General features: G+C 39.7%; 1 protein-coding gene across 2 annotated transcripts in view; it reads right to left on the bottom strand.

Moving 5' to 3' along the window:
• LOC109409560 (transmembrane GTPase Marf) overlaps positions 1-17266 on the bottom strand; it is a gene marked incomplete at its 5' end in the record, with an annotated part of 31328 nt that extends 14062 nt beyond the window's left edge. Inside the window, 5 exon segments of one of the 2 annotated variants that reach the window (XM_062859643.1) lie at positions 6268-6282; positions 6410-6517; positions 6589-6819; positions 6935-7224; positions 16603-17266. In XM_062859643.1, the coding sequence (XP_062715627.1) occupies positions 6268-6282; positions 6410-6517; positions 6589-6819; positions 6935-7224; positions 16603-16870 (912 nt within the window). 2 annotated transcript variants of the gene reach the window in all.

Genomic DNA, 17266 nt, shown 5'->3' with positions numbered 1-17266 from the left:
GGTAGGCTTATGCGCATTCAATTTTATCGTGAATATTGGGGTTGCAGAATCATAAAATTAATGCGCTTCAAAAATAGTTAATATTATAATCTTGGAATGAAATGAATCAATTTGTTTATTTAGTAAAACTATCTCGAATCACAAGAAAACAGCAGAGATAGTATATTTATGTGAGCATGCTATGAAAATGGTGGCAAACTATCAATTCATTGTTAATTTGTGCAAAATTAACTATTTTCCATTCACGTTAGCAAATTCTTCAATATGGCGACAATCATAATCAGCGAAAATAAAACGAAAGCAAGTTTACTTTTATGATGACCGCAATAACCCAGCCAACAAATTGATTCACATAACTCTGCTGAAACTGTGCTAAGTGAACTCTTATCCGTCCCAAACACATTGTATAAGATGCACCAAATATGCTCTATTCGCACAAATTTGGAGGCCATATACGTACATTTTGAGAAAATCACTTTGAGTTATACAACTTCAGGCGATTTCATTTGACCTGTAATATAACTTCTTTTTATAACTTTGCATGGCAATATATACGATTTCATTTTCACATGTTCAAATATAAAAAAGAAGTTTACAAGTCTAGATTTACCGACCTGCAGCCTATTAATCAGATACCCTTACCACTGTGCCAATCACTGACATTTACAGAACGTGAAATTTAAGCAAATATAAGTAATAAAAAAACTGGTCTAAATGTCCTGAATCACAAAATTGTGTACTGAATCTCAGCCAACCAAATCGTTGACATTACTCTGCCGCAACTCAGTTATGAGGATTATTTGTTCAAAAAAGATTGGTTGTAAAATACAGGTTTGCTCTAACCGATCAAATTTTGGAGGCCGTATACGTGCATATCGACAATATCATTTTGATAAATACAATTCTAGACGATTTCACTTTGCGTATTATATAATTTCATATATAATTTAGTTTGCCCCTTTATATGGTTTATTTTTCGCAAACAATGAAATAACAACAAGTTGTGTCAGTGTTTTGGTTGAAAGGGTAAATGTAAGCAAGCGGAGCAAAGTGCAAAAAAGGATTTTAGTGATTTCTGTGGTGTTTTAGTGATTGTTTCAATTAAACTGATGTCTGGCTGAATAGCAGAAGCAGAATGCATGAATCATTCGGGAAAGAGGAAAATATCTATCAAAAACAGCGCAGCTACTGACCGGTAATACGGCTGGGTTAGTATTTGAGCTTGATTGCACAGAGCTGCAAGTTGAATATTCAGGTAGGTGAAAGTAATAAATCTCGCCTGCATCTGTAATTATTTGAAATTAACGATGCACCTAGCGGAAAATTTGCTAAAACACTTAATTTTCATAATCCACTGGCTCTCCAACTAGATCCGCTCAGCGTATAATTTACTTTTTACAAACATGACTCCATATGTAATCTTGCATTTAAGATTACAATGAAGTCGCAACAAGTGCATCTGAAGTTGTTGTAGAATGTCAAATTGAAGTTGTATAAATGTTAACGCAAAGTTTAAATTACTAATGCTGCCAAATGAAATCGGATTAAATTGTGAGCTTCGTATACGATTTTACCTAATCTGTTATTGCACCTTATATAATTCTAACTAAATCTGTTCATTAGTATAACTTTGGACTAACATCCTTATATAACTTCTGGTTTGCTGGGAAACCTAGAAATGTCGTAGTTCTGCTATTCCACCAACAGATGTCGTTACTAATCAAACGGATCGCCATCTGTTGAGAGTTTGAACAGTTTTATTGTGGTAATAATGATTGCCAGAAGGTTTACAAATCGGAAAGTTTTGTTTACTCTTAAAATCTGTCTTTATGGATATCTTCAAGTATACTATAAAACATTTTATCAATGGTTTTCATAAAAGCAGTCATAAAACTGCGAGTTTTAATCATTACTGTAATAAAACCCTAGGGCCCATATAGCCGAGGCGGTAAACGCACGGGTATTCAGCATGACCATGCTGAGGGTGACGGGTTCGATTCCCGGTCGGTCCAGGATCTTTTCGTTAAGGAAATTTCCTTGACTTCCTTGGGCATAGAGTATCTTCGTGCCTGCCACACGATATACACATGCAAAATGGTCATTGGCAGAGGAAGCTCTCAGTTAATAACTGTGGAAGTGCTCATAGAACACTAAGCTGAGAAGCAGGCTTTGTCCCAGTGAGGACGTTACGCCAAGAAGAGGAGAGGAGGTGTAATAAAACCCTAATAAAAATCAAACAAAACCAATCAGCAATGAAATTGTTACTTGGGCGGGCACGAAACATGGACCCTACGTGCAGAGGACCAACGCGCCCTTGGAGTTTTCGAACGGAAGATTTTGCGTACCATCTACGGCGGAGTGCAGATGGAAGACGGGACTTGGAGAAGGCGAATGAACCACGAGCTGCTGGGAGAACCAACCATCATCCATACCGCGAAAATTGGGAGGCTACGGTGGGCGGGTCACGTCATCAGGATGTCGGATAGCAACCCGACTAAAATGGTTCTCGAGAGTCATCCAACCGGTACAAGAAGACGTGGAGCGCAGCGAGCTAGGTGGGTCGACCAAGTGGAAGACGATCTGCGGACCCTACGCAGAGTGCGGAACTGGAGACAAACAGCCATGGACCGAGTGGAATGGAGGCGGCTACTACACACAAAGATCAGCTCGGTATTTTCCCCATCTTTTTACTGAGTTCTCAACAGCAGATTTAACTCGGTACGCTCGGTTATCCCTTTTGCTGGATACTTTGTAAATGAGTTAACGAGCTCTGCAAATGAACTGTCAAAAATTACAGATGAACGGTAAATATCGTTACTGATGAACGGTAAATATTGATTACCGAGTGTACCGAGTTAAATCTGCTGTTGAAAACTCAGTAAAAAGATGGAAAAAAATGCAGAACTCCGCAAAAAAATTACTGAGGTGGAAAATTAGAATCTTAGTGTGAATGTACAGCAGAGGCCACCCCGGCCTTAGCCTGACCGGTAAAGGTAAGTAACCCTTTTAAATTCGGCATATAAGATACTGTAGAGTGTCCTGTTCAACAGACTGAGACCTCTTGAGGAGTCTTTCGTCGGCGAATACCAGGCTGGTTTCCGTGAGGGCCGATCAACGACGGATCACGATGTTTAACCTGCGGATGATCCTAGATAAATTTCGGGAATATAACTTGCACACTCACCATCTATTCATTGATTTTAAAGCAGCGTACGATTCAGTGAAAAGAAAATAGCTTTGGCAGATAATGTCAGAACGCAAGTATACGTTAATACTCAAGTATTCGGATCACGGACGAAGTGTCTACGTCGTTTGTGACCTTGGATGGATTCAAGCAGGGGGATGCTCTCAAATTTATTGTTCAACATTGCACTCGAAGGAGCGATTAGGAGGTCAGGCGTGCAGAGGAATGGCTCTATCATCACACGGGCGCACATGCTCTTCGGTTTTGCGGATGATATTGATCTCATCGGCATCGATCGTAGGGCAGTGGAGAAAGCTTATGCTCCTCTGAAGAGACAGCGAGGATAGGCTTGACGATTAACTCTACCAAGACGTAGTACATGATAGCGGGTAGAGACAGAAGCAGGCCTAGTGGTGTTAGTGCTGAGGTAGTTATTGATGGGGCTGTGTTTGAAGTTGTTGAAGAATTTGTTTATCTTGGAACACTTGTGACATGTGACAATGACGTTTCCCGTGAAATGCAAAAGCGTATTACAGCTGCGAATATGGCCTTTTACGGATTGCGTAGCCAGCTTAGGTCCCGTAACTTGCAAACGCAAACAAAATTCGCTCTGTAAAAGACGATGATTCTTCCGGTTGCCCTCTACGGACACGAAGCGTGGAGTTAAAGGAGGTAGACCGAAAAGCTTTTGGAGTTGGCGCAGACGCATATATCACGAGTTGTACCAAGTGTTCAAAGATGCGAATATTGTGAAACATATAAAATACGGCAGACTTCAGTGGGCTGGACACGTAGTGCGAATGTCGGACGAAAGAATAGCGAAAACAATATTCAGCAGGGAACCAGGAAGAGGTTGGCAACTTCGTGGGCGGCCGCGAACGTGCTGGCTGCACTCGGTTGAAGAAGATCTGCGATACCTTTACGTTCGGGGAAGGAACATCGCCCAACACCGTCGAAGATGGTGCTCTACTATACGCTCGGCGTTGGAGTAAAGTTACTTTGTAGCCAACAAGGTATCAAGGTAGGTACTGTTTTTTTTCAGAAACAATTCGACTACTGCTAAACGCGGTTCTTTATACGATAGTTTATCACAATTTATTTTGTTAAGACTTCGTCCAACGTTCTCCAAAGTAAGTCTACGGTCTAACGGTACGTTGCATAACGCATGTAATGTAACGCCGATGTTACTGACCCGGTTGGCTGGCACAAGAAGGCTTTGAAGGCAACGGCCACGATGGGCGAACATGAAAAACGCTGATAGGGTAGGACGGGGCAAGATGGCCACCAGGGGCAAGATGAGCACCCCTCAGTTTTACTACTTTTATGATGAATTTTGCCCAAACAACTTCATAATCCGTTAGAATAATGTTCATCCTGTTTGTAAACCTGATAAAAGGTACTTCATAATGAACTAATTAAAAAATAACTTGATGATTTTTGTGGCTATATTGGTCTCTTTCTACTCATAGTATAAGGGAGTAGAGATCAAAGTGGATAATGAAATGATAGATATGATAGAATTCGCTAGGTAGCGAACAAGTGTGAAAATTTTATAGAAGGTGAAATTAGGCAAGTAGTCAGCATATGATATGAAAAGTTTGGCTCAAAAAGAAAAGTGTTCTATCCTATAAGATCGAAAAAGCTAATAGGAAGAACACGCCGCGATATAGACATACCTCTATGAACGGAGTGCGAATTCCGAAAAAGCTACCGATCGATAGAATTTGTGATGAAAACAGAACAATACATTAGGCAGTCGGGTGCCTGAAACTTTTGCCAGTCTTGGTAAGGTGGTATGAACTACCAACCAAGCCGATCTGTTTAAGAGCAAAGGTCGCACGGCAGAAGTTTCACGCATTCGATGTATTCGTTCAATACATGGCCTACTTGCCTAATTTCACCTTCTATAAAATTTTCACACTTGTTCGCTACCTACCGAATTCTATCATATCTATCATTTCATTATCCACTTTGATCTCTACTCCCTTATACTATGAGTAGAAAGAGACCGATATAGCCACAAAAATCATCAAGTTATTAATAGAATACGGTCGATAAATCAGCATATGATATGAAAACTAATTAAAAAATATCGTCAAATTATTCAATGGCATGGATTTTGAGCATTTTCTTATAAGAAATCATCGGAATAAAATAAGGTTTTTATGTCAGAATCAAATTTTTACCATAATTCTGGTTATCAGCCAACATTACTAGCTTACTGCAAAGCATTTTAATTTACATTAGAGAATATTTTCTCAAAACAAACATTAAAATTTATTCAATTTTAGTTATTTAACTATAGTGGGGCAAGATGAGCACCCATTATTCCCCGTCAGGGTAATATAAAAAATATTTTGAAATTATTGTAATCCACTCAATAGTGCCGAACATAGGTTTCCGTAGCCTCTGCAACTATTTGGTAGCGTAAATTCCTAAAAATAAGCAACTTAATAATCGTTTATTGTTTTTCGGGTCATTTTGTATAAAGGATTATAAAACCGCCTTTTTTTCTTCAATAATCGAAAAAAATGATAATTTTAGAACGTGATATCATAGCTATAAACAAGGTTTACTATATCAATCACTGTATGGCCAATTTATTGTTAAAATATTGGGATTTGAATGAAGTGCTCTTCTTGCCCCGTAGCATGTTCGAACTGACTATAAAACATCTTTTTTGTTTAGTCAAATAAATCATCCTTATTGTGAATTTTGAACCCTCCTATGTTTATGGGTGATAGAAAACATGATATAGAAAATAACTACTGAGAGGTACTTTAAAAAATTGTGTTAACTTTCAATAAACTCAACGTGATCCTTAGGGTGCTCATCTTGCCCCGCCCTACCCTATTCCGGTAATCCAAATTAAGTATGTTGATCATTCTTTGATTTTGAATATTATAACAATTTATCTACGCTGGTATATTCTCAAGTCAAACTTAAAAATATCGGAGAAAGTACCACTGCAAAATCAAAAACTATATATAGAAACACAAAATATAGAGTACAAGCAGTTACTGCCAGATAGGACAGACAATGGCAGCGGAAGCGAAAGTCATCGGTCAAACTTGCTTCATTACCTTATCCAGGTCCCTCTGGGAAATGATAAAATGATGGTACAATTTTGGGAGAAAGAGAAAGAAACAAATGGAAGAAGAATGGCTATGGTAACTAATCATCACTATTAGATAGCCGGCCTCTGGCTGCGGCTGTTCGACTTACCGATTCCTGGAACTCTGGTTCCGAAGCCGATGCATCCCAACGGTTGTTTAGCACAAAGATGTTCGGTTTCGAAAGTCGAGTCGAGACTTCGTGGAAGAAGTGTTTTTCCTGTGGAAAAAAAATGCGCAGATGCCTTTTAGAATCACTGCTCACGAATGTCTACGGTTGCGTGATCCTACCGCCAGTGTCATAGTAGATTCAGCGTTCAAAACCAGCACGAAAACGTCGGCATTCAAGCAAAAGTTGTCGATCCAGTCGTTCAGATTCGGCGAAACATCAACGCCGGGTGAATCAACAAATACCACGTCGTCTCTCAGTAGGTTACATCGCTTGCGTGGCCAAAATATCCGAATCATCGAGCTTTCGGAAAGCTTCTCCTGGCATAGGGCATTGGCAAGTTGTTTAATCGACTGATAGAAAAAAAAAAACAGATAGAAAACATTAATAAATCTCATGTCATACAGTGCTCATAAAATGCGAATCAAACGTAAGATTGATTTGACCAAACATACTAGTATAACTTACCGTTACATTCAGCTTCTCATCACAACCTTCCTTGACTAGGTAAGCTTCGTCGCCATCGATGCCCTCCACCTGGCAGAAGCAGTGAGTGGTGTGGCCGATACCACTCGGTAGGATTTTGTCCCGCAACATGGCGTTGATTACCGAACTTTTACCGTTGGATGTGCGCCCAAAGAAGGCCACCTTCATGTGATCTCGGGCAAGGACCTCCCGAATGCCGGACACCTTGAGCACGTAGCTCCGGAACTGTTCCGATTCGGCTTTGTCCACGATTTCCACCATGGTCGGTAGGGCTGAAAGATAAAATGGAGAACGATGAATAAATGATAAACTTATAGGTGCTTAAATTTGGCTATGCAAAAATATCAACGTCTCCTATTACATATTTGATGACGTGAAGGACGTGGCCAGATGAACAATGTGATGCTTGTTTCGACCAACTCTATGGTACCGGCCCAAAACTCCCCGTCATCGACAATGTACGGTACCGGCGACCGCCACAGTACAACCTAGAACGACTGAAGCAATCGGAATTCGCCCCAGCATACGCGTAGAATCTCGAGGCCGCGTTGCCAGACGAGGGTTAGCTCGATCAGGCCCCTCTAGAGGACTGCTGGAGTACAGTGAAAGCAGTCATCAAGGACGCAGCCGAGAGCACCATCGGGTACGTGGAACGGAATCGACGGAACGAATGGTTCGACGAAGAGTGCAGAACGGTTTTGGAGGAGAAGAACGCAGCGAGAGCGGTAATGCTGCAACAAGGGATTCGACAGAACGTGGAACGTTACATACAGAAGCGGAAACAGCAGACCCGCCTCTTTCGGGAGAAAAAGCGCCGCCTGGAAGAAGCGGAGTGTGAAGAAATGGAACTGCTGTGCCGTTCCCAAGAAACACGTAAGTTCTATCAGAAGCTCAACGCATCCCGCAACGGCTTCGTGCCGCGAGCCGAAATATGCAGGGATAAAGACAGAGGCCTCTTGACGGACGGAAGTGAGGTGATCGAAAGGTGGAAGCAGCACTTCGATCAGTACCTGAACGGCGTATAGAACGTAGGCACGGGAGCCCACGGCAACGGAGAGACGACTACCTGCAGCAGAGGACGGAAATGAACCAACTCCCACGCTGAGGGAAGTTAAGGATGCCTTTCACCAGCTCAAAACCAACAAAGCAGCTGGTAAGGATGGTATCGCAGCTGAACTCATCAAGATGGGCCCAGAAAAGTTGGCCACCTGTCTGCATCGGCTGATAGTCAGGATCTGGGAAACCGAACATCTACCGGAGGAGTGGAAGGAAGGGGTAATCTGCCCCATTCACAAGAAAAGCGACCATTTGGAATATGAGAACTTCAGGGCGATCACTATTTTGAATGCTGCCTGCAAAGTGCTATCCCAGATCATCTTCCGTCGTCTGTCACCAAAAACGAATGAGTTCGTGGGAAGTTATCAGGCTGGCTTCATCGACGGCCGGTCGACAACGGACCAGATCTTTACCATACGGCAAATCCTCCAGAAATGCCGCGAATACCAGGTCCCAACGCACCACCTGTTCATCGACTTCAAAGCGGCATACCACAGACCGCACAGAGCTATGGAGAACCATGGACGAAAACGGCTTTTCTTGAAAGCTGATTAGACTGGTTAAAGCAACGATGGACGGTGTGCAAAGCTGGGTAAGGGTTTCGGGTGAATTATCCAGTTCATTCGAATCTCGCCGGGGGCTGCGACAAGGTGATGGACTCTCATGCCTACTCTTCAACATCGCTCTGGAAGGTGTGATGCGACGAGTCGGGCTCAATAGCCGGGGAACGATTTTCACAAAATCCGGTCAATTTGTGTTCTTTGCGGACGACATGGACATTATTGCCAGAACATTTGGAACGGTGGTAGACCCGCCTGAAACGCGAAGCAGCAAAGGTCGAACTGGTGATGAATGCCTCAAAAACAAAGTACATGCTGATAGGCGGAACCGAACACGACCGGATCCGTCTGGGTAGTAATGTTACAATAGACGGGGATACTGTCGAGGTGGTGGAGGAATTCGTCTACCTCGGATCTTTACTGACGGCTGACAACAACGTGAGCCGTGAAATTCGGAGGCGCATCACTACGGGCTCCAGAAAAAACCGCGGTCGAAAAAGATTCACCCACGCAACAAATGCACCATGTACAAAACGCTAAGACCGGTGGTCCTCTACGGGCACGAGACATGGACCATGCTCGAGAAGGACCTGGAAGCACTCGGAGTTTTCGAGCGACGCGTGCTAAGGACGATCTTCGGCGGCGTGCAGGAGAACGGTGTGTGGCGGAGAAGGATGAACCACGAGCTCGCTGCACTTTACGGCGAACCCAGTATCCAGAAGGTGGCCAAAGCCGGAAGGATACGGTGGGCAGGGCATGTTGCAAGAATGCCGGACAACAACCCTGCAAAGTTGGTGTTTGCAACTGATCCGGTTGGCACAAGAAGGCGTGGAGCGCAGAGAGCACGATGGGCAAACCAGGTGGAGCGTGACCTGGCGAGCACTGGGCGCGACCGAGGATGGAGAACGGCAGCCACAAACCGAGTATTGTGGCGTACTATTGTTGATTATGTCTTGTCTTAAATGTGATGTTGAACAAATGCATTCTAGTGAGATTGTAGATCTTGAAAGAAGCGGAAGAGTAACATGGTAATCATCTTTTGTAAGACTTTGACGTAAACCTATACTGCCCCCACTCGCATATCAGTCCCATTTGACTTTCCATCACTTTTGAGTTAACGTAAGGAATCATCATCATTTTCAACGTACTTTTAAAACCCTTTATAAAAACTGCGGATTTTTATCTCAATGAGCGAAAAAAATATCAAATCATGAGCGTCCCATATTGAAAGTACCCGCATAACAGTCCCATCATGGATTTTTGTATCATGTAACACAAAACTGAACAATTTTTTAGTGATCCTAATATTTTTCACAGTTATGTATTCAGGTGCAAAGCAATCTGTGAAAGTTTCGAGGTGATCCAAATATTTTTCAAGTTATGACTATTTTTCAAGGTTTTGTATGGGAACGAGTCGTCAAACTTCAAACGCTGTTTTCTCAATTCCTACTTTTTGCAAATGGGACTGTTATGCGAGTGGGGGCAGTATATCTTTAGAGATGCAACACAAATGTGAGCGGAATTTAGAAAATCTTCTATGATTAATTGTACAACATCTACGGGCATTCGCAAATAATTTTATTAGAAACTCGTTAAGATGCAGGACTCAGTGAGGTATCTCAAAACGATATCACCAAAGAATGGGCAAAAAATTCATTAACCTTTCAGGACGCGCGCCATCAAGCAGCCGAAACTGCACCGCGCTCGCGCTGTATACGAAGAGCGAGGTTTTTTTGATAGTGTTGTACTTTTTACAACAGCGCGCGCGCTGAAGGGTTAAACCAGTGGTGCTCAAACTGCGGCCCGCGGAGCACTTTGAAAAAAAAAAGTTGAAACATTTGAAATGTTGGAACAATACATATTTTTTCAATACCTAATGCTTTAGATATTTGTCTATAATTTGCGATAACACCAATTTTATGAATACTTTTATTTTATTTTTTTTTCATGTAGACGTATTGAAAACTGTGTTGCTTCGTCAAAAATTCATACAGTGGTGGGAAATAGCAAGTTTAAACAAATATTTTGATCACAATTGTAACACAAAATTCGCGCCGATACTTATTTGTTAAACATTAGTTTCTGCTGTAGTTTTATGCTATGTTTTGAAAATGCTGGTTTATAACGCAGGCAAGTAAAGAATTACTCCGGGATGAACCAGCTTCGGGCTGAATTTCCCCATAATAAAGAGCTACCGTCAAACTGGGTGACTTGCAACACTTTTCAGCTTCAACTAACAAAAAATGTTGATTAAAATCAATTTCAAAATTCAAACTATTTGTACTACCGTCTACCCCCGTTGGTTTGACCTCATCTAATCTGAACACTTTTTAATTTGACCCCCTCTAATCTGTTTTAGTTTTAATAGCCGGCCCCTCTATAAAATAGAGTCAACAAGTTATAGATTGATTTATTTTTTCATGTTGAAAAAGCAAAATAAGGTCTTTTTTGATACAAGAAGTCGTGCGGGGTGACTTGCAACACCCAATGTAAATCCCTTTTCAAACACGCAGATATAAATTTTTAGTTTCAAGCATATCTGATAAGTATTCTTGCTACTATTGTGATATTGTTTGGGCTGACATTCATATTTTTGCATTTGTTTTTACATAGGAAACTGTATCGTGAATTTTTATATGGATATATTGGGCTCAAAAACATCAAGCTACTAATTTTTAATTTAACATACTGCCCCCACTCGCATAACAGTCCCATTTGACTTTTCATCACTTTTGAGTTAACGTTATGAATAGTCATCATTTTTGATGTACTTCCAAAAACAACAATAAAAATTACGAATTTTTATGTCAATGTATGAAAAAAATACCAAGTTATGAGCGTCCCATATCCAAAGTACCCGCATAACTGTCCCATTATGGATTTTTGTGTTACGTAACACACAACTGAATAACTTTGTAGTGATTGTAATATTTTTTTTGCAATTTCTCATCGTAATAGGCTGTTTTACCTCACGCAAATCTGACAGAAAAAGGCCTACTTTCCCACACCAAATTATCAGTGCTGTAATGGTTCATTACAGCACTGATTTGCGTTGCGTAATGAACCATTACAGCACTGTTTTCAGTTTTGATCAACTTCTTGATGCTTTCTGGACGCAGGTTTGAAAAATTGTGACAATTGCACAGTATAACCTGCTATAATCAGACTTTCTTAAACATGGCTATGAGCATCAGTGTGCAGTTTGATGTATAATTCTTGTTAAAAACTATCCTCAAGTGGTAATTTATAAAATTGCAAAAAACGTTGTACGCATCTCGGTGCAGAACTCGATTTTTACAGCACTCGTCGTACTTATCCAACTCGGCAAGCCTCGTTGGATAAGTGTACAACTCGTGCTGTAAAAATCTTCATTCTGCACCTTGTTGCGTAAACTACTATTACAGTTATATATCCATATGCAAAGCAATATGTGAAAGTTTCGAAATGATCGAAATATGTTTCAAATTTTGTCGATTTTTCAAAGTTTTATATGAAAACAAGTTTTCAAACTTCAAATGCCGTTTTCTCAATTCCTACTTTTTGCAAATGGGACTGTTATGCGAGTGGGGGCAGCATAGGTTTTAATGTATTTTTCAGTTCATACTATGATCCTCCAGACTTTTGCTGGTGAATTATTAGTTAAACAACAATATTTCATTTTTGTGGACTTTGAATTGTTAAGAAAATGAGTGTTGCAAGTCACCCCGTCTAGGTACAATATATCAAAACATATGAATATAACAAAGATATTGCAATATTTTTATAAAGTAACATAGAAATTCATATAGCCAGTGAATCCAAATTCAACCATCGCGCAACAATAATGACAATGTCGCAACCTGTATTTGTTGCGACAATCCACCCAATGCGACATAAGTTTGTCCCAACTTGAAAATAAAAGGATCAACATCGTACACCACGAGTTTACAGATTTTGAAGCCTTGCATTGCGATTTTCGAACGGTAACTTTGAGTCGGTAAACACTACAACTCTACTGAAGATCTATCATCAAACAGTTTTGATTTTGGGTTGGGAATAATCTTGGGGCAAGACACTGTGCTGGAGAGTGCATTTTCCTTCATAGAGTTGCTCAGACTTTCTCCGGATTGCTCCCGTTTTTACTAGGGTGTTGCCTGATTTATCGCAAAATCAAAACAATATTGCCCGATATCTCGATTTTCTTGCAGTTTTAGGGGTGTTTTTCAATAAATTTCGTCGATCATCGGTGAAAAGAGTTACTCAGAATTTCTCAGAGTTACTCTCGTTCACACAGTGTCTTGCCCCTAGGGAATAATTGATTATTCACGAGTTGAAAAGTACGCAACAAATTCAGCTTCCGTTTTGTCTGCAACAAAAGTTTTCGAGATCATGTCATTATCTGTTACCAGTAGGGATAAAGAGTAATCGTTGCGCCTTCTTTGTTGTTTGTGTTGTGCCTCTTTTGTCTGACAATTCTCTTCACTGCATAGGGGTAGGCGGGGCAATATGGACACCCTAAGGTTTTTGCCAACTTTACCTGGCAAGATGTCAAAAAGTTTAGTTTTTTGATACATGTATCCTTTTAAAGTCTATTTAGCATCTATTGCATAAGAATGCTCACGAAGAAAAATGATTTATCCACTTCAAAAAATGTTATGAAAAATGTTAGTTTTTCATGACCGTCTTCAAGCATACGGGGCAGAATGGACACCCCTATGGGGCAATATGGACAACTTGAGACTTTTACGAATTTCGTACATTATTTACACCTATAAAGTCATTTCATTACAAAACAACTATTATGGATGAATAATACGCCGAAGTGGTTCATTTTTGTTCAGTTAATTTAAATTCAGGCTGTTTTGGATAAAGCATCGTTTTTGTCGGCATGTACAGCTGTGCCTAGAACAACTATTTTCCACTGCTGTCGTTTTTTGACCAATTTGTTTCACCCTATGTCTACTATAGTGAACATTTAACCGAAAATATACTAAAATCGAAGAATTTGGTTGGTTTGTGATTTAGGTTATATTTTTCCCTTGCCGCTTCTTTCAAAAAGGTGAGTGTCCATTTTGCCCCGGCAGCAGAAGATATTTCCATACTTGATTTTTGATATAATGAAGAAGAAAATATAAACATGTTAAGCATGTAGATACAGCAAAACTACTTGCATGTGTTCTAGAAATATCAGGTTTTAATCGACCGGCAAAACATTAATCACTAAATCTTATTTTAGATGGTGTGAAAATTATAATTTCCATGCACAAAAAACGGAGGACGCAACTTTTTCGTGTAAAATCAAGTATAATTTTAATTTCGAATGTTTCTTTCCTGAAACTACGTTTTAGACAAATGGATTATATTCTCCATTCATTAAAAGCTCAAAAAAATTCGCATATTTCAAAATATTGAGGGTGTCCATTCTGCCCCGGGTGTCCATATTGCCCCGCCTACCCCTATATTTTTTTCAGTTTCATTTTTAAAGAGCAATCTGGGATCCCACAGAAGGGCCATGGAACAACCATACCTTGCTCCAGAAACAAGAAGCACAATGATTTGGTTGATTTTGGCCAAGTTATAAGAAAAATTAGACAATCAACAAGCAGCCCTTTAAGATTAATTTTGATAAAATGATGTTCTCAGGAAAAATTCAAGTATTTGAACTGAAAGGCGGCCATTTTTAAGTTATTTTTGTATTCTAGTGATCTTATTCTTAATATAAGTCATAAATGGACAAAAATTCATTGCATTCGGTTCATTGATTCCGAAGATATAACAGCTCAAAGTTGGCTATCGGATAATTCTACCTTTTTCTAAAATGCTTATAACTTCGTGCAGAATAGCTCGATTTTTTTCCAAATTTTTTCCACTAATACTAAACTAGTTGATCAACTTACAGTGAAAATTTTAGAATATTTGATGCACTTATCGAAAAGTTACAGCTAATTGGACATTTTTTGTAAAGTGGAAATTTTGCCTGTCCCGATCAATTTGTCTATCCCCTGTATAATAAAAATAACACATTAATATACACACTTTTTTCTTTCCTTATCCAATCTTGACTAATCAAAATACTCTTGACATTGCTTTTTGAACACAAATACAGACCGTTGATTTTTCATGTAACTTGGTAATGAATTCCACAAAACAACACAGAACTGTCAGGGATACATAAGTTTGGTCTTGAGACAGACCAAAAGTTAATTTTTGTTACGCTGTGTAATTTTATTAGAAACCCGTTAACCCTTTCTTTCCCACAAGGTTTTTTGACATTCAAAAATAGATAAAATGGTTTCTGAATAAATCACCAGAACAAAAGATGTATAGTTTTACTCCAAAACATTGTTAGAAATGAAAAATTTGATTTTTGGGATGGATCACCTGTGATCCATTGGGAAGATGGATGCACTGAAGGCACATATCTCGCGCTTAGTATCATACAGGCGTATCTACAATGATCGATTTCTCTTTATCGATTGTCTCTTTGGTTAATAACTTGGACGGCAAATAATTTTCGGTTGTTTTTGTTGATGTAGATGCTAGCCCTAGTCGTCCTTTATCCAAATACACCGAGAGATCATCCGAATATTGAACGTATATCCCGTAATAATCCGAAGAGAAAATCGATGAAGAGAAATCGATCATTGTAGATACGCCCGTATGATACTAAGCGCGAAATATATAATTTTTGTTTTTTTTTGTATTTTTTTTTTCAAAACTATATATTTAAAATCGTCTATTACATCTTGATTTTATCTCGAGATTCTTATCAAGCCCTTCTGTAAAATTTAATGAAGCTTGTGGGACTTCTTGCAGTTATCATACATATGTAGGTAGGTATTCGGACATGGTCCTCTTCGAATCTATGGCTTCTCTCCTCGTACCATATAAACCCTCCTGGATTCATCTGCGACTTATTGCCGGCGCTAAATAGATTACATTATATGAAAAAATGACATTTTTACATGAAACACTATTAATAATGGCAAATGTCTTGGATGTAAACAAACATGCTAACAAGGAACAGGTTAGATCAGGAAGGATAAAAATGTCGTTATGTTCCCAATGGATCACTGATGATCCACATGTTTGTTCATAAAATTAGTGTTTTATAGTAAACTTGTTTGTGAAACGGTATTTTATTGTGCTAATATACATACTGTAAGGCATGCTAGTATTTTTTTTTCGTTGAATATAATATTCATGTTTCGGAATATTGAATAGGTATTCAAATATTGTTTAAATTAAAACAGAAAAAATACCGACTTTCGCTAAATGATTTAGCTCTAGAATAAAAACGAGCAGAGAAATTTTGACCAAACTTTGCATAATAGTTCATTTAACGTTTACAAACATCTGACGAAAAAATGGGATGAATCTAACTTATCCTGTATTTGTATGAACAGTGCAAAGTAGTGGATCACCTGTGCTACCATGGGAAAGAGAAGGTTAAGATGCAGGACTCAGTGAGGTAGGTATCTCTAAACGATATCACCAAAGAATGGGCAAAAAATTCATTAAAGATTATACATTTTGAATACAGTGTGATATAATTTCAATTTGAAGTTTATTTGCACTCGCAATTATAACATGGAAAGCTGCAAGATAAAATTTAGAACAGCAGTGTAAATTGAATACTCCCGAACTCAGGATTAAGATCATACATTGATTTTATTGTAAATCAGAATCATGGATTTAACGGTGTAAACAAATATTTAACGTGCACTTGCGTGGAGCTGAAACGGCACCACGCTCGTGCTGCATACGACGAGCAAGGTTTTTTTGGTGGTGTTGTACTTTGTAAAACGGCGCGTGTTTTGAAATGTTAAGTTCCTAAAACTTTACAATTATAGAAGATTATAAAGATCTGATAGATTGTTTTATGGTTGTCGTGAAAAATAAAATCCCTGACCATCAATAAAATTCCCTGACCTGGAAATTCAGAAATACATTCCCTGATTTTCCAGGTCTTTCCAGATAGTCAACACCTTGTTACGGTTATGGCTATATGGACCCTTATCGCTACTGGGACTCTATAATCTACTTCGTACTCACCATCGATGAATCCGGTCGTTTCCACCACATAGTCCTCGATTTCGCCAAAGATGTCGTTGATCTTCTTCTTGGCCCGGACAAAGATCTGCAGCGGCGAGACGTCGTTGTGGCCCACCATGCCGCCGGCAGCAGTGGCCGTATGTAAGCCCCGTGGCGATGACGCGGCATCGATCAGCGCCGCCGGGTCGTATCCCGTCGAGGACCCATTCGCCGCGGAGGACGACGAGCCCGTCACCATCGAAAGGGTCCGGTTCAGATAGGCGGCCATTCGCGACGGTTTTCAATTTTTACCGGTTTTTCAGTTTAGCGAGAATGTTTTTATTTCACAGTGGCGGCGCACCAAGCCGAAGACGCAATTCGCGGACGCGAGAAATAACACGATTGATATCAGATTTTTTTTTACGTTGTGAGATTATTGTTACGTTCGAATGGCGATGACGACGAAAGGCATAATAGTGGCAAAAAGAAGCTGATTAGAAAGATACTCGTTTGTTTCGGCTTGGTTTCGAATATTTTCCTACAACAACGTACACATTTCAGAGAAAAAGGGAAAGACAAATGTTGGCTCAAAACGGTTTCTTGCAGAACGGATGAGTTTCGAAATGCCTTGGTTTATGAAACAAAAAACGTAGCGCTACGTCAAATAAACAAAATTGCGATAGTG

The sequence above is a fragment of the Aedes albopictus genome, chromosome 3, assembly GCF_035046485.1.
Source record: "Aedes albopictus strain Foshan chromosome 3, AalbF5, whole genome shotgun sequence".
Classification (NCBI taxonomy): Eukaryota; Metazoa; Arthropoda; class Insecta; order Diptera; family Culicidae; genus Aedes; species Aedes albopictus.
Note: the sequence above shows the minus strand (reverse complement) of the source record. Positions and strands in the feature narration are given on the sequence as shown.